The sequence below is a fragment of the Cottoperca gobio genome, chromosome 13 (assembly GCF_900634415.1).
Source record: "Cottoperca gobio chromosome 13, fCotGob3.1, whole genome shotgun sequence".
Taxonomy (NCBI): Eukaryota; Metazoa; Chordata; class Actinopteri; order Perciformes; family Bovichtidae; genus Cottoperca; species Cottoperca gobio.
The window spans coordinates 5,567,732-5,586,787 of NC_041367.1; the positions used below are offsets into that span (position 1 = coordinate 5,567,732).

Genomic DNA, 19,056 nt, shown 5'->3' on the forward strand with positions numbered 1-19,056 from the left:
CATAACCTAGCAAACACTTAAAATGTACAGATACAGGCAGCAAATCTTGCAGAGCATAAATATACCACAGCTACAACCAGGACAAACTAAAAAGCTCTTTAAATTCATGGTTGACTGTCAAAAATGAGGACAAACTGAGCTGATTGCTGTGTACTGAGAAACGAACTGTTCCAAACTAAATTAAAGTATAATTATTGCCTATTTTCTGTCATTCTGGCACAGGGATTAGGGATTATCTAGAATAGAGCATGATGGCACATTGTGTCTGTAAAGAGAGTTTGCTAGTGTGTAGTTCTGTGAAGATGACACAAATGTAATTATATTCATTGTAATGGGGTGGAAGCAGAACTTTAACTTTAGAGATATATCAAAACCTGGGAAAATAAACCCCAAAGATATCCTCATACCATGAGATGTCATACTTTTGGTAAACACAGCCTTTAAATCTCCTCTATTCTTACTGATTGTATCATCTGCACTTAAACACCCCCTTGGTTTATTTTGTTCCTCAACCAGGATCCGAACACTAAACTATAAAATACTTAATTTATCCGTGTTCATAAAACCAGTAGTGACTCCGCTCTCTTTCTTTATTGGATCTCCTCTCATGTGGCCAAAGTTGCACTAAACAAACCCCTGTGATCCTAATTCTAAAATTGCAGCATCCAGGCAACAGACAGGAGTTTTTCAAAAGATCAAGAACAACTAATGGCTGACATTGTTTGCTAATTTTGTTTCTGTGTAACCCAAGTTGGTGTATCCAAATATAATTTCTGTGCAATTGTGGCCCTGTTAGGGCGAGAGGGGACAGTGAAATTGCAGGGGAACTCTTTATTTGTAATAAAACTTTAACTTTAAACCTCTTATTTTTAACCCACAATTGTGCAATTTAACATCACTGAAATTAGTAAACATCATTCAATACTTTCACCATCATGACATTCCTTTGCAATCTCCACATACATTTCTTTTTAAATAATAACTCACTGACCTTGGACTCAGTTTGATCATTTTTATTTGCTGTCCATCAACAGCCAACACAAAGTTACACTGTCTCTGAGAACTGTTCCCCACTTCATAACAAATAATAATACTGTCATTCATGTGATTTAGTTTTTTAGATTTTTATGATACGCTAACTACAGTCACATCTTGGACATAGACGTTGAGACGTTGAGACGTTGAGACGTTGTGTCTGCGAGCTCTCAGTAACAGTTGAGCCAGCCATAGTTGAGCAGTACACGTACCACTGTCTTGTACTGCAGGTTGTATTCGCTCTGTCTCGGGCCATCTGAGAAATATAGATATCCTGTGGAAAGGAAGATTCCGTTTATATGCAAGTATTGAACTTAAGGCAGTCGTCATTTTTGGTGATTTATTTGGGAATGTAGTGCCAAAGAAAACAAGCTGTAAAAAACATATTGGCATATTAGATTAGACAAATTACTGTCACCTTATAAAGATGTTATAGTGAATAACTACCTACTTACACATCCAGCAGATTTCTACGAGACTTTTCTCATTACACAGGTCATTTTATACATTTTTATTAAGGGACTAGTTTGATGTCCAGCCAAGGAATAGTACACATAACTCTCTTATGACTCCCCTACTTTCAGTCCGGTAGGCTAACCTAACCATCTCCCAGCTGTAGCTTCATATCTAATAAATATATTCATATAAAGGAACATGAGAGTGGTAACAATCTACAGCTCCAACTCTCAGCAAGGAAGCGTAAAAGTGAAACTGATGATCATGTTCTGTCAGTCTCACCAAAGGTGGCATTTGAAATGGGTTGAAGTGAATAACATTTCTCACCATAATTCTCAAAAGCTGCATCAACTTTGGAGCCTATGCCAGGGAAATCCTGAGTGATGGATCGTGGGTATCCGCGGTCCATTTGGTCTGTGCTCTCATCATAGCTGCGAGGGAGAACAGAGAGACCCTTAGAAACACTTTGTAGATAAGTACTGTTGCCGTACCCAAACTAAATATCTCAGTGATATGTGTTAATATTCATTTTAATCTACAAAAAGATAAAGACTTGACCAACACTCACCTCCAATACTGGCTGTTCACAAAAATGAGTATTTTTCCAGTGCTTGGCACATAGACGGCTGCATCGACCTTACTGACTGAGGAGGGTAGGCCGACGTTGGTCAGAGACTTTGGATAGCCTGGCAGGATTGTCTTTGACAAAGCCCTAATGCCCCAGTATTGACGACCTGTAGAGAAACAGGAGGTTATCATATCACAGAGTTACCTGGACGGCTTAACAGAACTCATTGTATTGAGTATATTCAACATTCAGACCTTCCAAACCCTGTGAACATTACCTTCAAACAGATACACCACAGACTTGTACGGGACTTCAAAGGCAGCGTCGACATAGTTGATTCGTGGCCATTTAGTGCTCACTTTCGTTAAACGGATTCTTCTGACATTTGAACTCTTCCTCCAATAGTATCTAGTAAGGATTTTGAATTAAAAATGTAAAAAAAGATGTGTTTGCATGTGTCCCACATAAACAAGATGATTAAATATTCACAATTTACCCATTTTTGAAGAAGAACAGGTCTCCCCTCATGGAGGTAGCAGCGTCAAACACCAGCTCGCGGCTGCACTGCTCATCCCGGGGGTTGGGCAGCGGGTCTGGGTTTGGATCCTCTGTCGGATCCTCTGGCTCTGGTTCAGGGTCCGGGCCAGGAGGTGGTTTAGGTTTTGGTTCTGTTGTAGGCACTGGTGTACGGCTGCCTGAGAGATGGATTAGCAAAATCAAAATTGACTAATTTATGACCTTTTATCATAAAGCAAACGACCTATCAACATAAATAACTAAAAGATGCACTTTAATAAACATTCATTTATGCGTGGGCCTTAAGCTCATGTTCAGCCTGACTGTCAAGCATACTAACCGTAATGAATATACAATGAATTTTATTATCATGCAGTTGAACTTCATTCCAAACTACAGCACAAAGGACTCATTCATTCATGTAGCTCAGATAAAACCAAAGTTAAACAATCTTTTAGTTTATTTGCAATATCCAGACTGATCATTGTAATGTAGGATTGTCCCATCTTAATTAAGTGCAACATTAATCTGATGTTTTTGCTCACCATAAAGGGCTTGAACTCCACGCGTGTCATCATCTGGCAGCCTGTATCTGTTTGTGTTGACGTATCGATAAGTGGGGTACATTAGTGCACGTCTGTCCTTGGAGTGATCCAGGCCAAGAGCGTGGCCAAACTCATGGGCCGCCACCAGCAGAAGATTCACACCTCAACACAACAAATCACAATGTAGTAAATCAGACAAATTAGATTTTTATATACATTAAATGTACTTATTTATTAATGTCTGTTCTATATGGAATTATAAATCCAGTTATTAGGAACATTCTTCTGAATATACAGGCTAGGTTTCATTTTTTCCTCACACACCAAACAGTTTTCAGTTCTTATTGAGAACTAAACTGATATCCAGAGATTACACTTGTTTTCCCCAGTGGACAGGGCAGCTTCAGCTCTACTAAAATGTATTTACCTCTTTGGGTTAGAGTCCAGGTTTCATCATCGTCAAAGTGTGTGTCCCCTCCCTGATCCCGTCCAGGAGAGTTAGCATGAGCCAAGACTCCACCCGCCCCATCAAAAGGGTAAAAGTCCCCGTGATCTGCAACAGGACAAAGAAGACAATGTAGTCTAGTGTTAGTCTATAAAAGGATTCCTATAAACAACTGGCTGTTTATGAATCTCTTGTTCAATCCAGACTCACATCCTCCCTTGAAGATGATCAAGATGTCCGCTGTACCGCTGGTGACCTGTTTAAAGTCCAGCGGGATGACGTCACTGTAGAGCTGGAAGGCTTTACCAATGGTTGCATCCACCTGACTCTGGGTCAGATCTGGAGTGTATTGAGTGATCCTGGTCAAATCATATTAAACAGTATGTTATCATCATCATCTTTATATATATATTCAACCGCCAAACATGCAACTAAGTGACTACAGCTCCTACAGTTTGTCATTTCCAGTTACTTGTATGTAATCAGCCTTTTCTCCCATTTGGGTTTTCCAGAAAAGTGTCCATATCGGCTGATGTCAGACACTCCACACCTGGGCGCCTTCATCACCTCCACAGTCTCGTTATTCAAGACACCAGTCACCTGGTGTGTCAGATGATGATACATTTCATATGAGAGCTTATAAAAAAAGTTAGCATTTTGCCATTTGCCATAAGATCACAAGTATAAATCCTTTTGTCAGTTATTAGTTGTCATAATTAAATCAAAGCTTTCATTCTTGTAATTACCTCCAGGCCAAAGAACGCCTGCATGGACAGTAGATCCTGGTCGATGGAGCTCTTAGACATTCTTCGCAGTGAAGAGTTTGTCATCCCAACATCAGTGTAGAACCGAGAAAGGTATCCCTGATACCAGGAGAAGGAACGTGATTTTATTGCATGTGATTCATATTTCATTTGACTATGGCAGGGTCTATTTCCTGTCGAAACAATCTGAATGTAAAGACTTTTTGACTTCCCTGATCTCTACAGTGTCTTTAAATACGAGATGTTTACCTGCGATCGCCTGGTTGTTTCAGACAGTTCCTAGTTTCCAATATTAATACAGAATATTAATACCACATTACCTCTGCCAAGTCTTCCTCCTCTGGTGAAACAGTTGGAGCAATGGTAGGTGCTGCGTGACACAGGGCTAAACAACCCAGCAGCCCTATGCAAAAAAAGTAAACGAGAGTCATCTTGTTAAAATGTTTTCTTCTGTCCGTTCACTCGACCCCAATAAGGGCAGCGTTGACAGCCTGAGGTTCGTATTGTTCTGAGGGTACGCCGTGTCCCTTTGTGTATTCTAGTATAAAGACAAGTCCCTCTGGGGGGCGGGGAGTAAATAGTGGCCCCTCTGATAACACAGTGGGAGGAGATGATAAGATCAATTTAACTTCACTCATGAAACGTCTGTGAAGCAGTTTAATTGTGTTTTTGTTCCGTTGTCACCTTAGTGTTTTCTTTTAATGAGATGCGTTCATGTGCCCCTTACACCGTTTCATCACATCTTTATGATTTACCTTCTGTTTGTATCATTTGTCAGATGTGCACTGTGCAGGAAACTAGGCACGATTATTGAGTAAATATACTGCAGATGTGTGTGTTTTATCAGCCAAAATCAAACACTGAGCTGCAGTTGAGCGTCTCATTTGGATTACACTGATGTTCCTCGTTTATCCATTTTAATTTTGGCAAAACAAAAACGCAGGAACATACACAAGCAAACTTTTGCTTATCCCAAGTGATGAGATGAAACATAAAACTGTCACCTGAACAGCAACTCTGTGAAGAAAATGTGTTCTCGTGTATCATGTTTTTAAATCTTTGATGTACAGGGACCACAGTCCAGTTTGCTGGGTAAACAGAGCAGGATGTGTGCAGTTACTTCATGTCATGTGACTTTATTTTATAAGCACTAAAGTTCAGGCTGGATCTACTTCTCACTGACATTTTGGGGATGCCAATATTTCCAAAGTCGCCTTGCACAGACCTCACCAACTTTTAGGCACTTAGGTTCATGTTACAACTGACTGAGTCGACAGAAACTGAATATTTGCACCTACCTGTCTACGTATACGTCTCTTTGTGTAATAAAAAATGCACCTTTTATTGCTTACAAAGAGAAAACAAACTAGTGAGGTATAGTGGTTTACCTAAGTACTGTACTTATGGTAGTATTTCATTTTATTGAACATCTACAATATATCACATTGTTATAAAGTAAATGAAACAACCCAATAGTACATACAGCAGTTAAAATAAACTCCAACCCAAACCAGCTATAACACCGAATCAACATGTTGACGCATCTTTAACAATCCAGTTGTATAATTAAGAAAAATGCTGAAAAACACAGACGGGGGCCATTTTGCATTCTGCATACTGAGCACCTGTAATTTTACTATTAAGTGCATTTTGTTAATGATATTTATCTACTAATACTCAAGTTGAATTTTGAATGCAAGACTTTTAATTGTCGTGGAGTGTTTTAAAGAATCTGAACACGTCCTCCGCCCTCGCCTTGACGAGCAAATGTGATGTGCTATGTTAACACTAACAGCATGTAGTCATGAGGTTTAAGTGGCATTCAGTAGTGAATGTACATTTGTAATGCACATCTGAAGACAAACATCCCAAAACAAAGTCCACAATTATTCTTTTCATTTGATATTCATATAAGTTTTCAGTACCGTACATCTTTGCACATAAGGAGTATAAATGTCGGTGTATAAACAGCCCAAGAGGGATGTCAGAGATTTACATACAGGTACAGACATGCCCCAACAATATAAATCTGTTGTTCCATACTTATCTCAGTTTAGCATGTATAAGAGGTATTCTTAAACATATAAGGGATGTGTTCTCAGTAACTTTCCCACCATTGTATCAACAACCTAGCCAAGAATTTGCTGAAATGATATTCGCCACACGTTTTTGTCTGAAGTCATACTGGTAGGACTTTGTCCCACTGAAGAGGAAGATGTTACCTGTCAACAGAGCATCACATAAAAGGTGTTATTTCCTCGTGTTGTTTCAGGGCAGATTAGATGAAATGTGAACAACAAAGTTAATCTGTAAACACCAGATTGTCTAGTTGCACTAACACATTCTTCTAACACTGGGATGAACGGTAGTTTCAGTATAAAAGTGTCCAGTGCGGTTAAACCCCACCCGTCTGCCACCTAAACAAGAAAGTACAACTTCTATTTCAGTAGTTTTCTATTTGTGTCATGCTGCTCAGGCCCACGTTATACAAAGTTCATGACCATAAACTGTCACAGTTTTCTTTCCTTTTTGTTTACCGTCTAATTTAAAGGCGGCGTCGACCCTTCTCGGGATTCCAGGCCAGTCTGTTTGGATGAGTCGGGGGAAGCCGGGGTCCATCCTCCTCTTGCTCTCATCGTACCTGATGTTGGACCATTCAAATGCATTGAGTTCTTGTATCAGTGTGGGAATGTCAGTATGTCCATGTATAATCGTTCAAGATTATTAAAATAATTTATACCTGTAATAAACCTCTCCTGTGAAGAAGACTGTCTTCCCATATTCGCTCACATGCACGGCAGCGTCAACCTGCCTGACTCTGGAGGAGAAGCCGTACTCATGGATGGAGCCGGCGCGACTTTTCATTTTAAGTTGTTGAACCACCCAGTACTTATGACCTGGAAAAACACAGCCGTGTCACTGCATTTCGGGACACCATGAAAAACAGCAACATACCACAAGTGCTGCCAAACTCAATGAGCCTCTTGCATGAACTGCAACACTTAAGTTACACAAGGGTGTAATTTGGGAGAACTGTGTTTCCCTCTCTGGAAATCTAGCCATGTCATGCTGACAAAGCCTAAGTGATGCTTTGCCCACTGTCCATTACTCTACCAGTGAATATGTACGCCACGCCTTTGGCAGGGATGTCATAAGCGGCGTCCACGTGAGAACTGATGCTGGGTAAATATGTGCTGCTGTGGCTCTCTCGCAGGCGATTCCAATAGGTTGTCTGTGTTGTTCTCATCCACATGTACCTGGGTTGAAACAATAAGCAGACCGAGTTGCAGCTGAAAACATATTGAAGCTATTTTGCACTAATATAAAACAAGTTTCACATGTTTTGTACCTGTTCTTAAAGAAAACGATCTCATTTCTAATCATGACTGCTGCATCAAAAGAAAAGAAGGGGTCACACTTTATGGGGGCGGCTTGTGTTTCCTCTTTTCTTGCTTGTTTTCCTAAGAAACATTGGAACAGAATATATTAAATATGGAATTGTACATTATGTGCACTATTCTCTGCTTATTTTATTTCCATCTTGTGCAAATAATCACTCCACGTTTGTACTTTGTGCTCCTCACCGTACAGCGTTTGGATCCCAAGCAAATCATCTTTGGATAGAGAGTGCTGTGTCCCGCTGTGATATCTGTAATTGGGGTACATGATGGCAGCGGGGTCTTTTGAGTGAGTCAAACCCAGTGAGTGACCGAGCTCATGAGCTGCAACAGCGAACAGGCTGTAACCTGAAATACAGCAACACACAAGTGTTATTCCTCCATACTAACGTCAAGTCCTCTGTCGTCAAATACAGACCTTGAGTTACGCACTTAAACTTTCACCACTAAGAATTTACCTTTTGTTTTGTTCAGGCGTTCTTTTACTTTGCAAGAAAATATTGATCATCCTCAACAGGAAGCCCTAAAGGACGACGATTGCAGCGTTTGAAAAGGTTTCTTATTCTTAGCTTCTAGGATCGTACTTTGGGTTTCATTCTGACAAACCTTGCCTCCCCGCCGTCCATGTTTCATCCTCATCAAAATGCACGTCTCCTCCTATCCCGTCTCCGGGCTGAAAGGCATGAGCCAGCACACCCCGGGGTCCATCAAAGGGAAAGAAATCTCCATGAGCTGCAACAGAAAGGGTGCTTATTCACACTTTGAATTAAACAGGTCTTTAGAATCTAATGTTTTAATCCTTTCCAATATAATTGGGAACTCTCTTTTAACCAACATAATCATTTTTCAGAAGTGAATTTTAGATTTACATCTGCGGGCAAAGGAGAAGACTATATCAGCTTTGCCATGGTTGACTTTGATGAACATCAGCGGTGCTGCATCACTCCACATCTTCAGGGCTGAACGAAAGGACTTTTCTACATCCTCTCTCTTCATGTCCGGAGTGTATTTGGCAATCCTGCGGTGCACACACATGAGACAGTTGGAGGAGCAACTTCTACAGCTGCAGTTGCATTTTATGATATAATAATATTACAGTAATGAGTAAAAACAACATCTCACGTGTATGTGATGGTGTGGTTCTTCCATTTAGGCTTTTCAGGGTAAAAGCTGAAGTTTTCCACATCTGGAACTCCACACCGAGGCTGCCTCATCACATCCAGGGTGTGAAGGTCCAGGCGACCTGTTTCTCTCAGACCAAAGAAGTTTTGCATTTCCCTGGTCTTGTCCTCCATGGCTGACGTGGACCTGATCCTTCTTCCCGACACTCTGCCTCCGGGGTTCAGGCTGTAAAACCTCGTGAGGTAGCCCTGTTGTTGAGAGGAGTTCAGGTTTGGAGGCTTAGGTCTCTGAACAAACTGTGTTATATAGATTTGTCTCTGCTATGGTACAGGTTATGAATACGATGTAATCTGTTTGATGTGAGGTTAAAGGTGGGTTTTTAGATGCACAAAACTACAATATGCTACAGAATGCATTGACAGTTAGCCAATTAACAAGTAGTTCAGCTTTTTTTAAAGTAAAAAAAAGTACATTTGGTTCAGATAAATATATTAATAGATATAGGTATATTATGGTTAGGGTTAGGGTTAGGGTTAGGTTGTTCTTAGGTATTATAGGTAAGAAAACATCTGCATTATGTTGTAGCTACCACTTTTTTAATAGAACCAAATAAATAAAAAACACACTTGGTTAAAATAGTTTCACTTAAAATATTCTGCAAGACTGTGAACATTGTGATATCTGTGTCTAACATAAACTCGTCCGCCCACAAACCTCAGCCAGCTCCACGTCCTGAGGCCTCGGCCACTGATCCTGATCGATGGGCAGAGTCCATAAGACTTCCGCTAACATCAGAGAGCCCAAAGCGTGTATCCGCAGCCAGAGCAACTCCATGTTTTAAATGCACATCTCCACCAGGCTTCTCTTTTTTATATGGGAGTATTCTCTCGGGGGTTGTTGGGCAATCACACGGCACAAAAGTGCACAATCCTGGGAGTTAAACAGCTGGTAGTTTACCTGCCCCCAATCTTTCTGGAGGTTTTTGTGGTTAAAACCTCCCAATGAAACGTTCACATGATATGTCTGGGCTTTCTGTCTGTAACGGGGACGTGAACCAGAACCTGAACCAGTTATTTGTGAGTTTTGTAGATTCTTTGCAGTCAAGTCAAAACGTGTAGGCATTAGTGAGGCATAAAAAACATAAAATAAAAAACCACACGCATATATTATCAGGTTTGAATTATAATTATTTTATTTTGACAAATAAAAATGACCTATAAATAAAACTCTGAAAAGAGCACAGTGTTTAGTTTTCTTCTCGATGTTTAATTTACTCAAGGTTTTCAGGTAATTTCCTTTCTGCATGTTCGAGGATTTACAGTATTTCAACATCCGAGCCAGGAATTTGCTTTCTCAACTCCGACAACATGTTTGTGGGCGTAGTCGTATTTGTAGACTTGTGGTCCGTCAAAGAAGTAGATAAAACCTGAGATGAGGGGAAGAAATCATATGTTCAAGATGCAAACAAAGGGATTCGCATATTCATCCTTTATCATTTTGTGTTTTCTGGAATATTTGTGCTGTTTGTTGCTCATAATAATGATGATGATGATGATGGTGATGATGAGTATCTTTCTGAACTGTAATATCCACTTTTGCTCACAGTTGAAATCTGAAAGTATATCAAATGAAGTCCTTAAGTGGTATAGTAGGTAGGAACTGCATGTTCTGTAAAAACAACATTGCAACAGCTGATGTTGCATGTAAATTAGCATTCCTGCACAACTAATTATAATACAACCTTCAAAAGCCTCCTCAGGCTACAGACAGAAATATACAACCTCCTCACTGTAGACAAGGTTTCTCCACTTCCCAATCAAGATATGAACTTTATATTACGTGGCTTGTTGTGGAACACTTTTAGATCTGAGATGAACAAACAACTTACATCACAATGAGTAATAATAAGCATAATGGCTCACCGTCTTTATGAACAGCTGCATTTATTGTCGTGTTGACTCCAGGAAAGTCCTCGCTGATGTACTTTGGGTAACCAAAATCCATAACCCTTCGGTTTTCATTGTAACTGAAAAACACATGATGTAAACAACGTTCGTCAGAAGTCGTGACTCATGATCATCTCTTTCAAAACTGAGACAAAACATTTGTTCATGGCTGGTGAGCCCTTTGCTCTGTGTGTGAGGTCCAAATGACAAACAAAATCTTTTCAGTCAGATCCGAGTCAATGTTTCCCTCCCTCTGGGTTATACCACATATAACGTACTTTCAAAGAAGTTGTCGCATATTAATGCTTACAAAACGAAACGTGATTTTATTTAATATTATTTAAGTCTGTAGTGCACACATGCACGCTTTTGCTAATGCATGATATTGGAAATTATCCAGTCCTGCAGTGTGCCTTTAAGTGAGGGAATTGTTGTCTTGGCTGATTCTAATTTGTGTCACAAGAACATGGTGCCCAAATGTTTGCAAAATAAATACCGCAACAGCTCCCCTCAGATGACCTGAGACCTGAGCCCATACTGGTCACAGGTCTATAAAATACTAGATAATTGGCATAACTGATATGTAATAACAGTCATAATAAGTTAACCAATGGATTCATGTTGATCAGTCGTTGCCTCACCTCCAGTAAATATCATGCATAAAGAAAAGGGTGCGTCCTGTTTTCACTATGTGCACAGCTGCGTCAACGTCCTGGACCCAGACTGGAAATCCAAAGTGGCTGAGTGCTCGAGGCTTCCCCCTTATAAGAGAGCCTTTCACTGTCCAGAACATGGATTCTGTTGAAAACAAAGATTGTGTTGTTTTTTATAAATCAAAGAGGAAATGATTTACCTTCACGTACTGAATTATTTAAAACCGTTACCATGAATGAGGTAAGCGGCGGATCTACGAGGCACCCAGAACGCCGCATCTATGCTGGTTTCAATCTTTGGCATAAAGTTGGTGATGGGACCTTCTTTGATGTCATATTGCTGATTATGTTTAATCCAGAGGTATCTTGTGGTAAAAACATTGTTAGGTTAGGTTGAAACATTAAAGGTTATATATAAAAAATTAAATATCCATCTGTTGGAAGAATGCAAAACCTTATAAATGTATTGATACTTGACAAAAAGACGATAACATGTACAGTATATCTCAAAAGTGAGTACACCCTTTAGATTTTTGCAAATATTCTGTTATATCCTTTCAGGGGATAACATTATCCTACTGAAACTTTGATATAACTTAAAGTAGTCAGTGTGCTGCTTGAATAACAGTATAGATTTATTGTCCTTTGAAAATTACTCAGTACACAGCTGTTAATGTCTAAACAGCTGGCAACAAAAGTGAGTACACCCCATAGTGAACATGTCTAAATTGTGCCCAAAGTGTCAATATTTTGTGTGACCACCATTGTTATCTAGCACTGCTTTAACCCTCCTGGGCATGGAATTCACCAGAGCTGCACAGGTTGCTTCTGGAATCTTCTTCCACTCCTCCACGACGACATCACGGAGCGCACGGATGTTGGACACCTTGCACTCCTCCACCTTCCTCTTGAGGATGCCCCACATGTGCTCAATTGGGTTTAGGTCTGGAGACATACTTGGCCAGTCCATCACCTTAACCTTCAGCTTCTTCAGCAAGGCCGTTGTCATCTTGGAGGTGTGTTTAGGGTCATTATCATGTTGGAAAACTGCCCTACTTCCCAGTTTCCGAAGAGAGGGGATCATGCTCTGCTGCAGGATGTCACAGTATATATTGGAATTCATGTGTCCCTCAATGAAATGCAGCTCCCCAGTGCCGGCAGCACTCATGCAGCCCCAGACCATGATGCTGCCACCACCATGCTTGACTGTAGGCAAAACACATTTGTCTTGGTACTCCTCACCAGGGTGCCGCCACACACGCCGGACACCATCTGACCCAAACAGGTTTATTTTGGTCTCATCAGACCACAGGACATGGTTCCAGTAACTCATGTTCTTGGATTCATTGTCTTCAGCAAACTGTTTGCGGGCTTTCTTATGTATCGGTTTCAGAAGGGGCTTCTGTCTGGGGCGACGGCCATACAAACCGATTTGATGCAGTGTGCGGCGTATGGTCTGGGCACTGACAGGCTGACATCCCACTTCTGCAACCTCTGCAGCAATGCTGGAAGCACTCGCACGTCTATTTTTGGAAACCAACCTCTGGATATGACGCTGAGCACGTGGACTCAACTTCTTTGGTCGACCCTGGCGAGGCCTGTTCCGAGTGGAACCTGTCCTGGAAAACCGCTGTATGATCTTAGCCACTGTGCTGCAACTCATTTTCATGGTGTTGGCAATCTTCTTATAGCCAAGGCCATCTTTGTGAAGCGCAATAATCCTTTTTTTCAGCCGCTCAGAGAGTTCCTTGCCATGAGGTGCCATGTTGTCCAGCATTCAGAGAGAATTGTGCCCAAAACACCAAATTTAACAGCCCTGCTTATCATTTACACCTGAATCCTTGTAACACTAACGAGTCACATGACACCAGGGCGGGAAAACAACATCATTGGGCACAATTAGGACATGTTCACTATGGGGTGTACTCACTTTTGTTGCCAGCTGTTTAGACATTAACAGCTGTGTACTGAGTAATTTTCAAAGGACAATAAATCTATACTGTTATTCAAGCAGCACACTGACTACTTTAAGTTATATCAAAGTTTCAGTAGGATAATGTTATCCCCTGAAAGGATATAACAGAATATTTGCAAAAATCTAAAGGGTGTACTCACTTTTGAGATATACTGTATGTATTGGATGTTAGTAAACCTTCTGTATGAGACTGAATCATCTACACATCTACATTTAGATGGTCAAAAAGGTGACCTTTGACATTTTTGCTTTTTCTCAAGAGGAAATGTATCTTCTTATGTATACAAGCTGTGCATTAAAGACAGGAAGAACAATCATAGACATACTTTTCTCTGAAGAAGAAGGTGGCGTCCCCAAGAGTGGACACCGCGTCAAAGGTCAGATCCGAAGCACATTTGTTTCGTATGAGTTGAGGGAACAACGAGCCCGACATCTGGAAGTTGTTCTGAGAGATCCTCGAAAAGTCATTTGGACGATCGCTGACTGGAGACACATGAGATTCCACTTGAATAAAAACAATCAGGATTCAAAAAGTGCAACTATACGTCATCAATGTTACTGTACTTCAAGTACAATATGTTTTATGTAGATAGAAAGTTTACTGTAAAGTGTGTTGATATTTACTACGTCCTCTCTGGATAATAGGTCGGCTGAACGGGAGGATTTGTAGGTCGGGTACATCAATGACTCGGGATTCCTGGAGTGCTTCAGGCCCAACGCATGGCCAAATTCATGTGCAGCCACAACAAACAGATTAATACCTGCAATAGTACAAAGAAAAGGCATCTAAATTAATATTCAATTATTTCAGTATTCATTGTCAAGTGCCCGTGTGAGTTCAGCACCTGTTCTCTCCTGCTGTCCAGTGCTCATCGTCATCAAAGTGCGTGTCCCCTCCAACACCCAGCCCTGGTCCGAAAGCATGAGCCAGTGTGCCTCTGGGTCCGTCAAATGGATAAAAGTCACCGTGTTCTTTACAATATAATCCAGGCCAAGCATGAAACAGAAACCCACAGAGAACAAAATGACAAGAGAAAATTACAGGCCTCTGTTCACGTCGTCTAAATGAGTCTGTCGAGTACAGCGATCAGTTGTCAGGTGACGCTGTCATGGTTAGCAGTTAAATTACTACTCAAGCTCCCCATGTGTTTATCCATGAGATTGTGCGTGGCATATATCATTTTCTTTTTTGTTCTGGGATTCGAGCTGTTCAATGTACTACCAGATCTATACCTGTCCTGTGTGAAGAACACAAACCCACCATAGGTCACAAACTCCACCATGATGTCAGCGTTGCGGGTGTGCGACCTGACAAACGTCAGACTGCTGGCTCTGGCCCAAACGCTGAAAGCTGACTCAAGCAGAAAGTCCACAGTGTTGCGAGGCAAATCTCTGGTGTACCTGCCAATTCTGCAACAGCGGTGAGTACATGTCATGTTGTTGACGAACATAGTGTCAAGACACAGTGTCTAAATATAAATGTCAATCTCATACATCTGATCGCACAACATCACACATAGATGACAACATGTACTATATACTGTGTATAGTCTTTGAAAATAGCTGCCTGTCTTAGTTTCTTTTTTAATGATACATCTAATGTGCATGTAATCCAGCAGGCGTGTCTCAAAAGAATGGATAAGGACATTTCAGACAGCGTTACATTGGATTCAAGCATGTATGGTAACCTTGGCACTCTAACAAGCCCATAATAACTCTCAGACGCAGGAGTCCCAAACCCAAAAATATTTGAACCACAATGATTTGTGACAGCTGCTATTCCCTATTTCTGCCAAAGGTTTTATTGCCTTCTGCCTCAAAATGTTTCCCACGTATTGGCGAGGTCTGCAATTTACAGACATCCAGACGGTTATATTATATATATATATATATATATATATATATATATATATATATATAGATTTGTCCAGTGCAGTCCGAAGCAGACATGCTCATATCTTTCATATACAGATGTATCTTTCACGCTGTAATTCTACTCCAATTTATAAGTAAAAAGACGTGATTAAAAAAACCACATACCTGTAGGTGATGACATTCTTGTTCCATCGTGTCCCCTGGACGTGGCTGTACTCCTCCACATCTGGAACGCCACACCGAGGGCTCCTCATCATCTCCAGTGTGTCTGAGTCCAGCACGCCTGTTGCATTGAGCCCGAAGAATATCTGCATGTCTTTCACCTTGGAGGCAAAGGGGGGCCCGCTCCGCTTCATGCGCCCCATAGGCTCTATTTGCAGGTTGTAGTAGTGCTGGAGGTATTCCTATGAGTAAATCCGAGGTCCAAATCAGATGTCGTGTTGCACTGAAGAGCCAGGTAAATGAACTGGCAATTAAAGCCACGGTACAAAGTTGTATTCCCTTTGTGGATCCGTTTTTCTGCAGCATGCATTACAGTAGATTACACAAAATCGTCATATTTTGTAACATCCATCGAATTGCACATTAGGTTAATTTATAACTTATTCACAATTGTATAAATATGCACCCAGCATCAACTGTCAATTGTCTCTCATTACAACTAAATTCGTCACAACAATAAACTTTGCAAGCAACATTGGCAATCCATTCCCATGCAGAATGTCTTATAAAGAAACACATTTATGAAAGTAAATCATGAAGGGAGAAATATCTGCTGAAAGAAATCTGCTAAATCATGCAATTGAACAGATACAAGAACTCCCAGGGCAGTGCAGTTACTTACCTCCGCCCCCCCACCCACACAAGAATAAAATAAATAAAACCATCATCTCAACACCCACACACGGGAGAGAACACATCGTTGCAAGTTCCTTCTTTCAATAGAAATACCTTCAAATGTATTTGTTTTTGGCAATGTACAAGAGATTCAGTAAAACGCAGTCAAAACTCAAACTTTTGTAACACAGCTCATGCAATTATGCACTTACTGTGGCCAGCTTCAAGTCAACCTGTGGTTCTGTGGAAGGAGAGCTCTCTTGCTCCGGCATAAGTGTGGGCGCCGTAAAACACGGACCGGGCATGAGCAGGACCAAGACACAGCAAGAAAGCAGCATGACATACATTTCACAGACTTAACGCTACATGGATTGTAGTGACCTAGTTTAAACACATGGAGAAGGATGTTCTGGTTAATGAGAAAGCCTTTTAAATGGTCATTGTGACTCATACCACTTGCAAATCCAAGGGAAGCTTCAGACAGTACTATGGAATTAGGGAGGGGTTTGCAGAAAGCCAAGGACTGCAAAACGAGAAAAGAAAGAAATGACATGTGAACAGCTTTGGTCATGTGACATGTTTGCTCCAATGATGAGGATAACGTCAATTTCAACACGTTCTATTCAATGCAGATTCAGGACAGGATAGTTTTGATAATTATTAAAGTGATGTGCGTAAGATTGAGACACATGTACAATGGGAGTTTTAGAGGGACGTGTGCTGACTCACGTGCAGTCACAAGCAAGTGGTGAGACTACAACATGAGGCAACACACGGCACAGAAGAGGATTATTTCTGCAAGATGTGCTCAGTACTGTAACTATGAGTGTGTTCGGCACAAACATGTTTATATTTTCACCGTGAAAAAACCAAGCAGCTCTGATATTGAGGATTTCATCAGAGGAGCTACTGCAGAGGAACCTCAACTAAACTCGCTCCAGACTCAACACAATGAGCTGTCTGGCTCTGCTCAGTCCCACGCGTTCTGCAAGGGCTCCCCAAATAGCCCCGTCAAAGCCCACTCTTGTCCCATTTTAGCAGCAAAGACATGTAAGACCCGTCTGTGAGAAAGTTCGCTGAATGGGGAGCTGAAATTGCAGGTGTGGATTTAAGGCCTTCGGAAGAAATAAAAATGGCCGCCAGCCAGGCAGCCTAGACTGGCAAGGGCGGTGCCGCGGTGCATTCAGGCTACAATTACAGTTGATTGGTCATTGTGGAGCTTTATGGGACCAACAGCATTCCTCTAGTGAGCTAAGTACTAGAGTACACCGCGCTTCTTCAAGAAAGACTTGAAGAATTTCTGTCGCTCTGGTTTTATGGTCTGAGTACAAACGGGGTAATGAAGTCATTTTAAGCAGGAGTGATGACAGAGTGTAGTTTGGAGCTGCAAAGTTACAAGCTGGGAGAGACCGCTGGGGTAATTAAACCATCTATACACTTCCACACTGACAAAGGGGCCAGAGAGGTTACACATCAGGACACGCTGGGATGATGAGTAATATTTGTCTTGGAAATCATCTTTTTATGAAATAATAAGTATTAATTTATGCAGTACTTCTATACACTGTATGTCATCAGAGCACAAAAGCGATTAAAGGAGGAACTGAGAGTCAGAATTACATGAGAAAGCTTTTAATACTTGACGGAGGAGTTTATTAATAAAGCATACACCAATATATTCAAACCAATCAACATCAATATATCCATTTATTTTCATGGTTCATTTTTCCTTTACTCTGGAAAAGTCAATCCCGACTCCCATAAAACCTAAATATGTATTCTTTCATGTTTCCTTGTCCCACAGAGTCACCCCAAGCTCTGAATATGCTCCAATTGTTTCTAACATTTCTTCCCTTCTTCTGATTTCTGTTGTGGTCTTTTAAAAATAGCATTTCAATAAACATGCAAATGCAGTTTTGCTAAAAAAAATGGAAAATCCACTCTGAAAAATAGAAACTCACAAACAAACAATTTATAAAAAAAACAAGTAATGCCAACTTTAAAGGAACTGTATAGAATCTGAAAATATCTGACTTTTGCTCTCACTAGTGTAAAATAAAGTCAATCAATAAATTGTATTTATATATTTATTTATCTGTATATCTGTATCTGGAGGCCGAATGAGCCAGAAAGGTCATGTAAGACGTGTTAGTGTACAAGCACCTCATTGCACGATACGTGGCAAAGCAAACAACTAACTGTTCTGCTTACCATCAACACAAAACAGCCCAGAAGTAACACATAAGATCATAGATCATTTCATTGTGATGCTGATGCTTTGTTTCAGGAAAACATAGATGTATAGATGAATTTGTACCAGTGCAGAGATCTGCGTATTGATAGTGATGTCAAGTTGACTAAAGAGTACAAAGTGCAATGATAAGAGAGCCATGAGTGTGTGTGCTCCCACTCCAACACGGTCTCTGCTGCCCTCCTGTGGGATCTTTTCAGCACATGTATCTTGTTACATATATATGTTTCTAAATGTTGCTGAGGGAGCCTGAACTTTACACCACAGTGACGAGTAGATTCAAACACTGTGGTGTAAAGTCTGGCTTGTGGATGCTGGGCAATTGCAGTTGTTTAGCATTTTATTTCAAGGCATTGTTGTTTTTCCAACAGACCATCAGACCAATTCCAGGCACTGGGATTAACAATAACATAAAACATAAAAGGCTTTTGGTTTGATGTTACCTAAGTGCTGATCTATCCGGATAAGCATCAAGGAATGTCTCAAAAGGGAAGGAGGGCAACCGACCACCACGTAGGGGCGTCACAATATACTGGCATTGACAATACCCATAACCACAATAACTTAAAATTTTAGGTAGCAACTTGCTTTCTTTCCTCATCTTTCATTATTTTCTTTTGCCAGAATAGCAGCTCATAATCTCCATCCTGTTCATAAAACAGTTCGGCTA

At 40.8% G+C, this 19,056-nt stretch overlaps 2 protein-coding genes across 2 annotated transcripts; both read right to left on the reverse strand.

Moving 5' to 3' along the window:
• Nucleotides 1-1,191: 1,191 nt before the first annotated feature.
• On the reverse strand, nucleotides 1,192-9,683 carry LOC115017756 (uncharacterized). The gene is made up of 21 exons (XM_029446442.1): nucleotides 9,564-9,683; nucleotides 8,850-9,097; nucleotides 8,597-8,745; nucleotides 8,334-8,459; nucleotides 7,900-8,075; nucleotides 7,679-7,770; nucleotides 7,444-7,586; nucleotides 7,070-7,226; nucleotides 6,867-6,970; nucleotides 6,495-6,551; nucleotides 4,650-4,732; nucleotides 4,312-4,428; nucleotides 4,038-4,165; nucleotides 3,776-3,924; nucleotides 3,548-3,673; nucleotides 3,121-3,282; nucleotides 2,556-2,754; nucleotides 2,337-2,467; nucleotides 2,060-2,225; nucleotides 1,819-1,922; nucleotides 1,192-1,309 (listed from the first exon to the last, which is right to left on the reverse strand). The coding sequence occupies exons 1-21, from the start codon at nucleotides 9,681-9,683 to the stop codon at nucleotides 1,206-1,208; spliced, it is 2,841 nt and encodes a 946-aa protein (XP_029302302.1). The 3' UTR covers nucleotides 1,192-1,205.
• Nucleotides 9,684-10,151: 468 nt separating this feature from the next.
• mmp20b (matrix metallopeptidase 20b (enamelysin)) lies at nucleotides 10,152-16,482 on the reverse strand. Its single transcript, XM_029446281.1, has 10 exons — nucleotides 16,348-16,482; nucleotides 15,464-15,702; nucleotides 14,685-14,833; nucleotides 14,273-14,395; nucleotides 14,026-14,187; nucleotides 13,750-13,927; nucleotides 11,680-11,813; nucleotides 11,437-11,593; nucleotides 10,772-10,875; nucleotides 10,152-10,275 (listed from the first exon to the last, which is right to left on the reverse strand). Exons 1-10 carry the CDS (start codon nucleotides 16,480-16,482, stop codon nucleotides 10,175-10,177), a joined length of 1,482 nt encoding a protein of 493 aa, XP_029302141.1. The 3' UTR covers nucleotides 10,152-10,174.
• Between the last annotated feature and the right edge of the window lie 2,574 nt (nucleotides 16,483-19,056).

Bases quoted from the DNA above. Each gene is read 5' to 3' on its own strand.
- LOC115017756 (XM_029446442.1), bottom strand. From the start codon at position 9,683: ATGGAGTTGCTCTGGCTGCGGATACACGCTTTGGGCTCTCTGATGTTA. The intron at 4,733-6,494 runs GTGTGGCGAATA...TTTTTTGCATAG, and splicing joins GTATGACTTCAGACAAAAAC to GGCTGCTGGGTTGTTTAGCC. The intron at 2,468-2,555 runs GTAAATTGTGAA...AATCCTTACTAG, and splicing joins CTGTTCTTCTTCAAAAATGG to ATACTATTGGAGGAAGAGTT.
- mmp20b (XM_029446281.1), bottom strand. From the start codon at position 16,482: ATGTATGTCATGCTGCTTTCTTGCTGTGTCTTGGTCCTGCTCATGCCC. The intron at 15,703-16,347 runs GTAAGTGCATAA...ATTTACTCATAG, and splicing joins TTGACTTGAAGCTGGCCACA to GAATACCTCCAGCACTACTA. The intron at 11,814-13,749 runs GTATGTCTATGA...TTTTACCACAAG, and splicing joins ACCTTCTTCTTCAGAGAAAA to ATACCTCTGGATTAAACATA.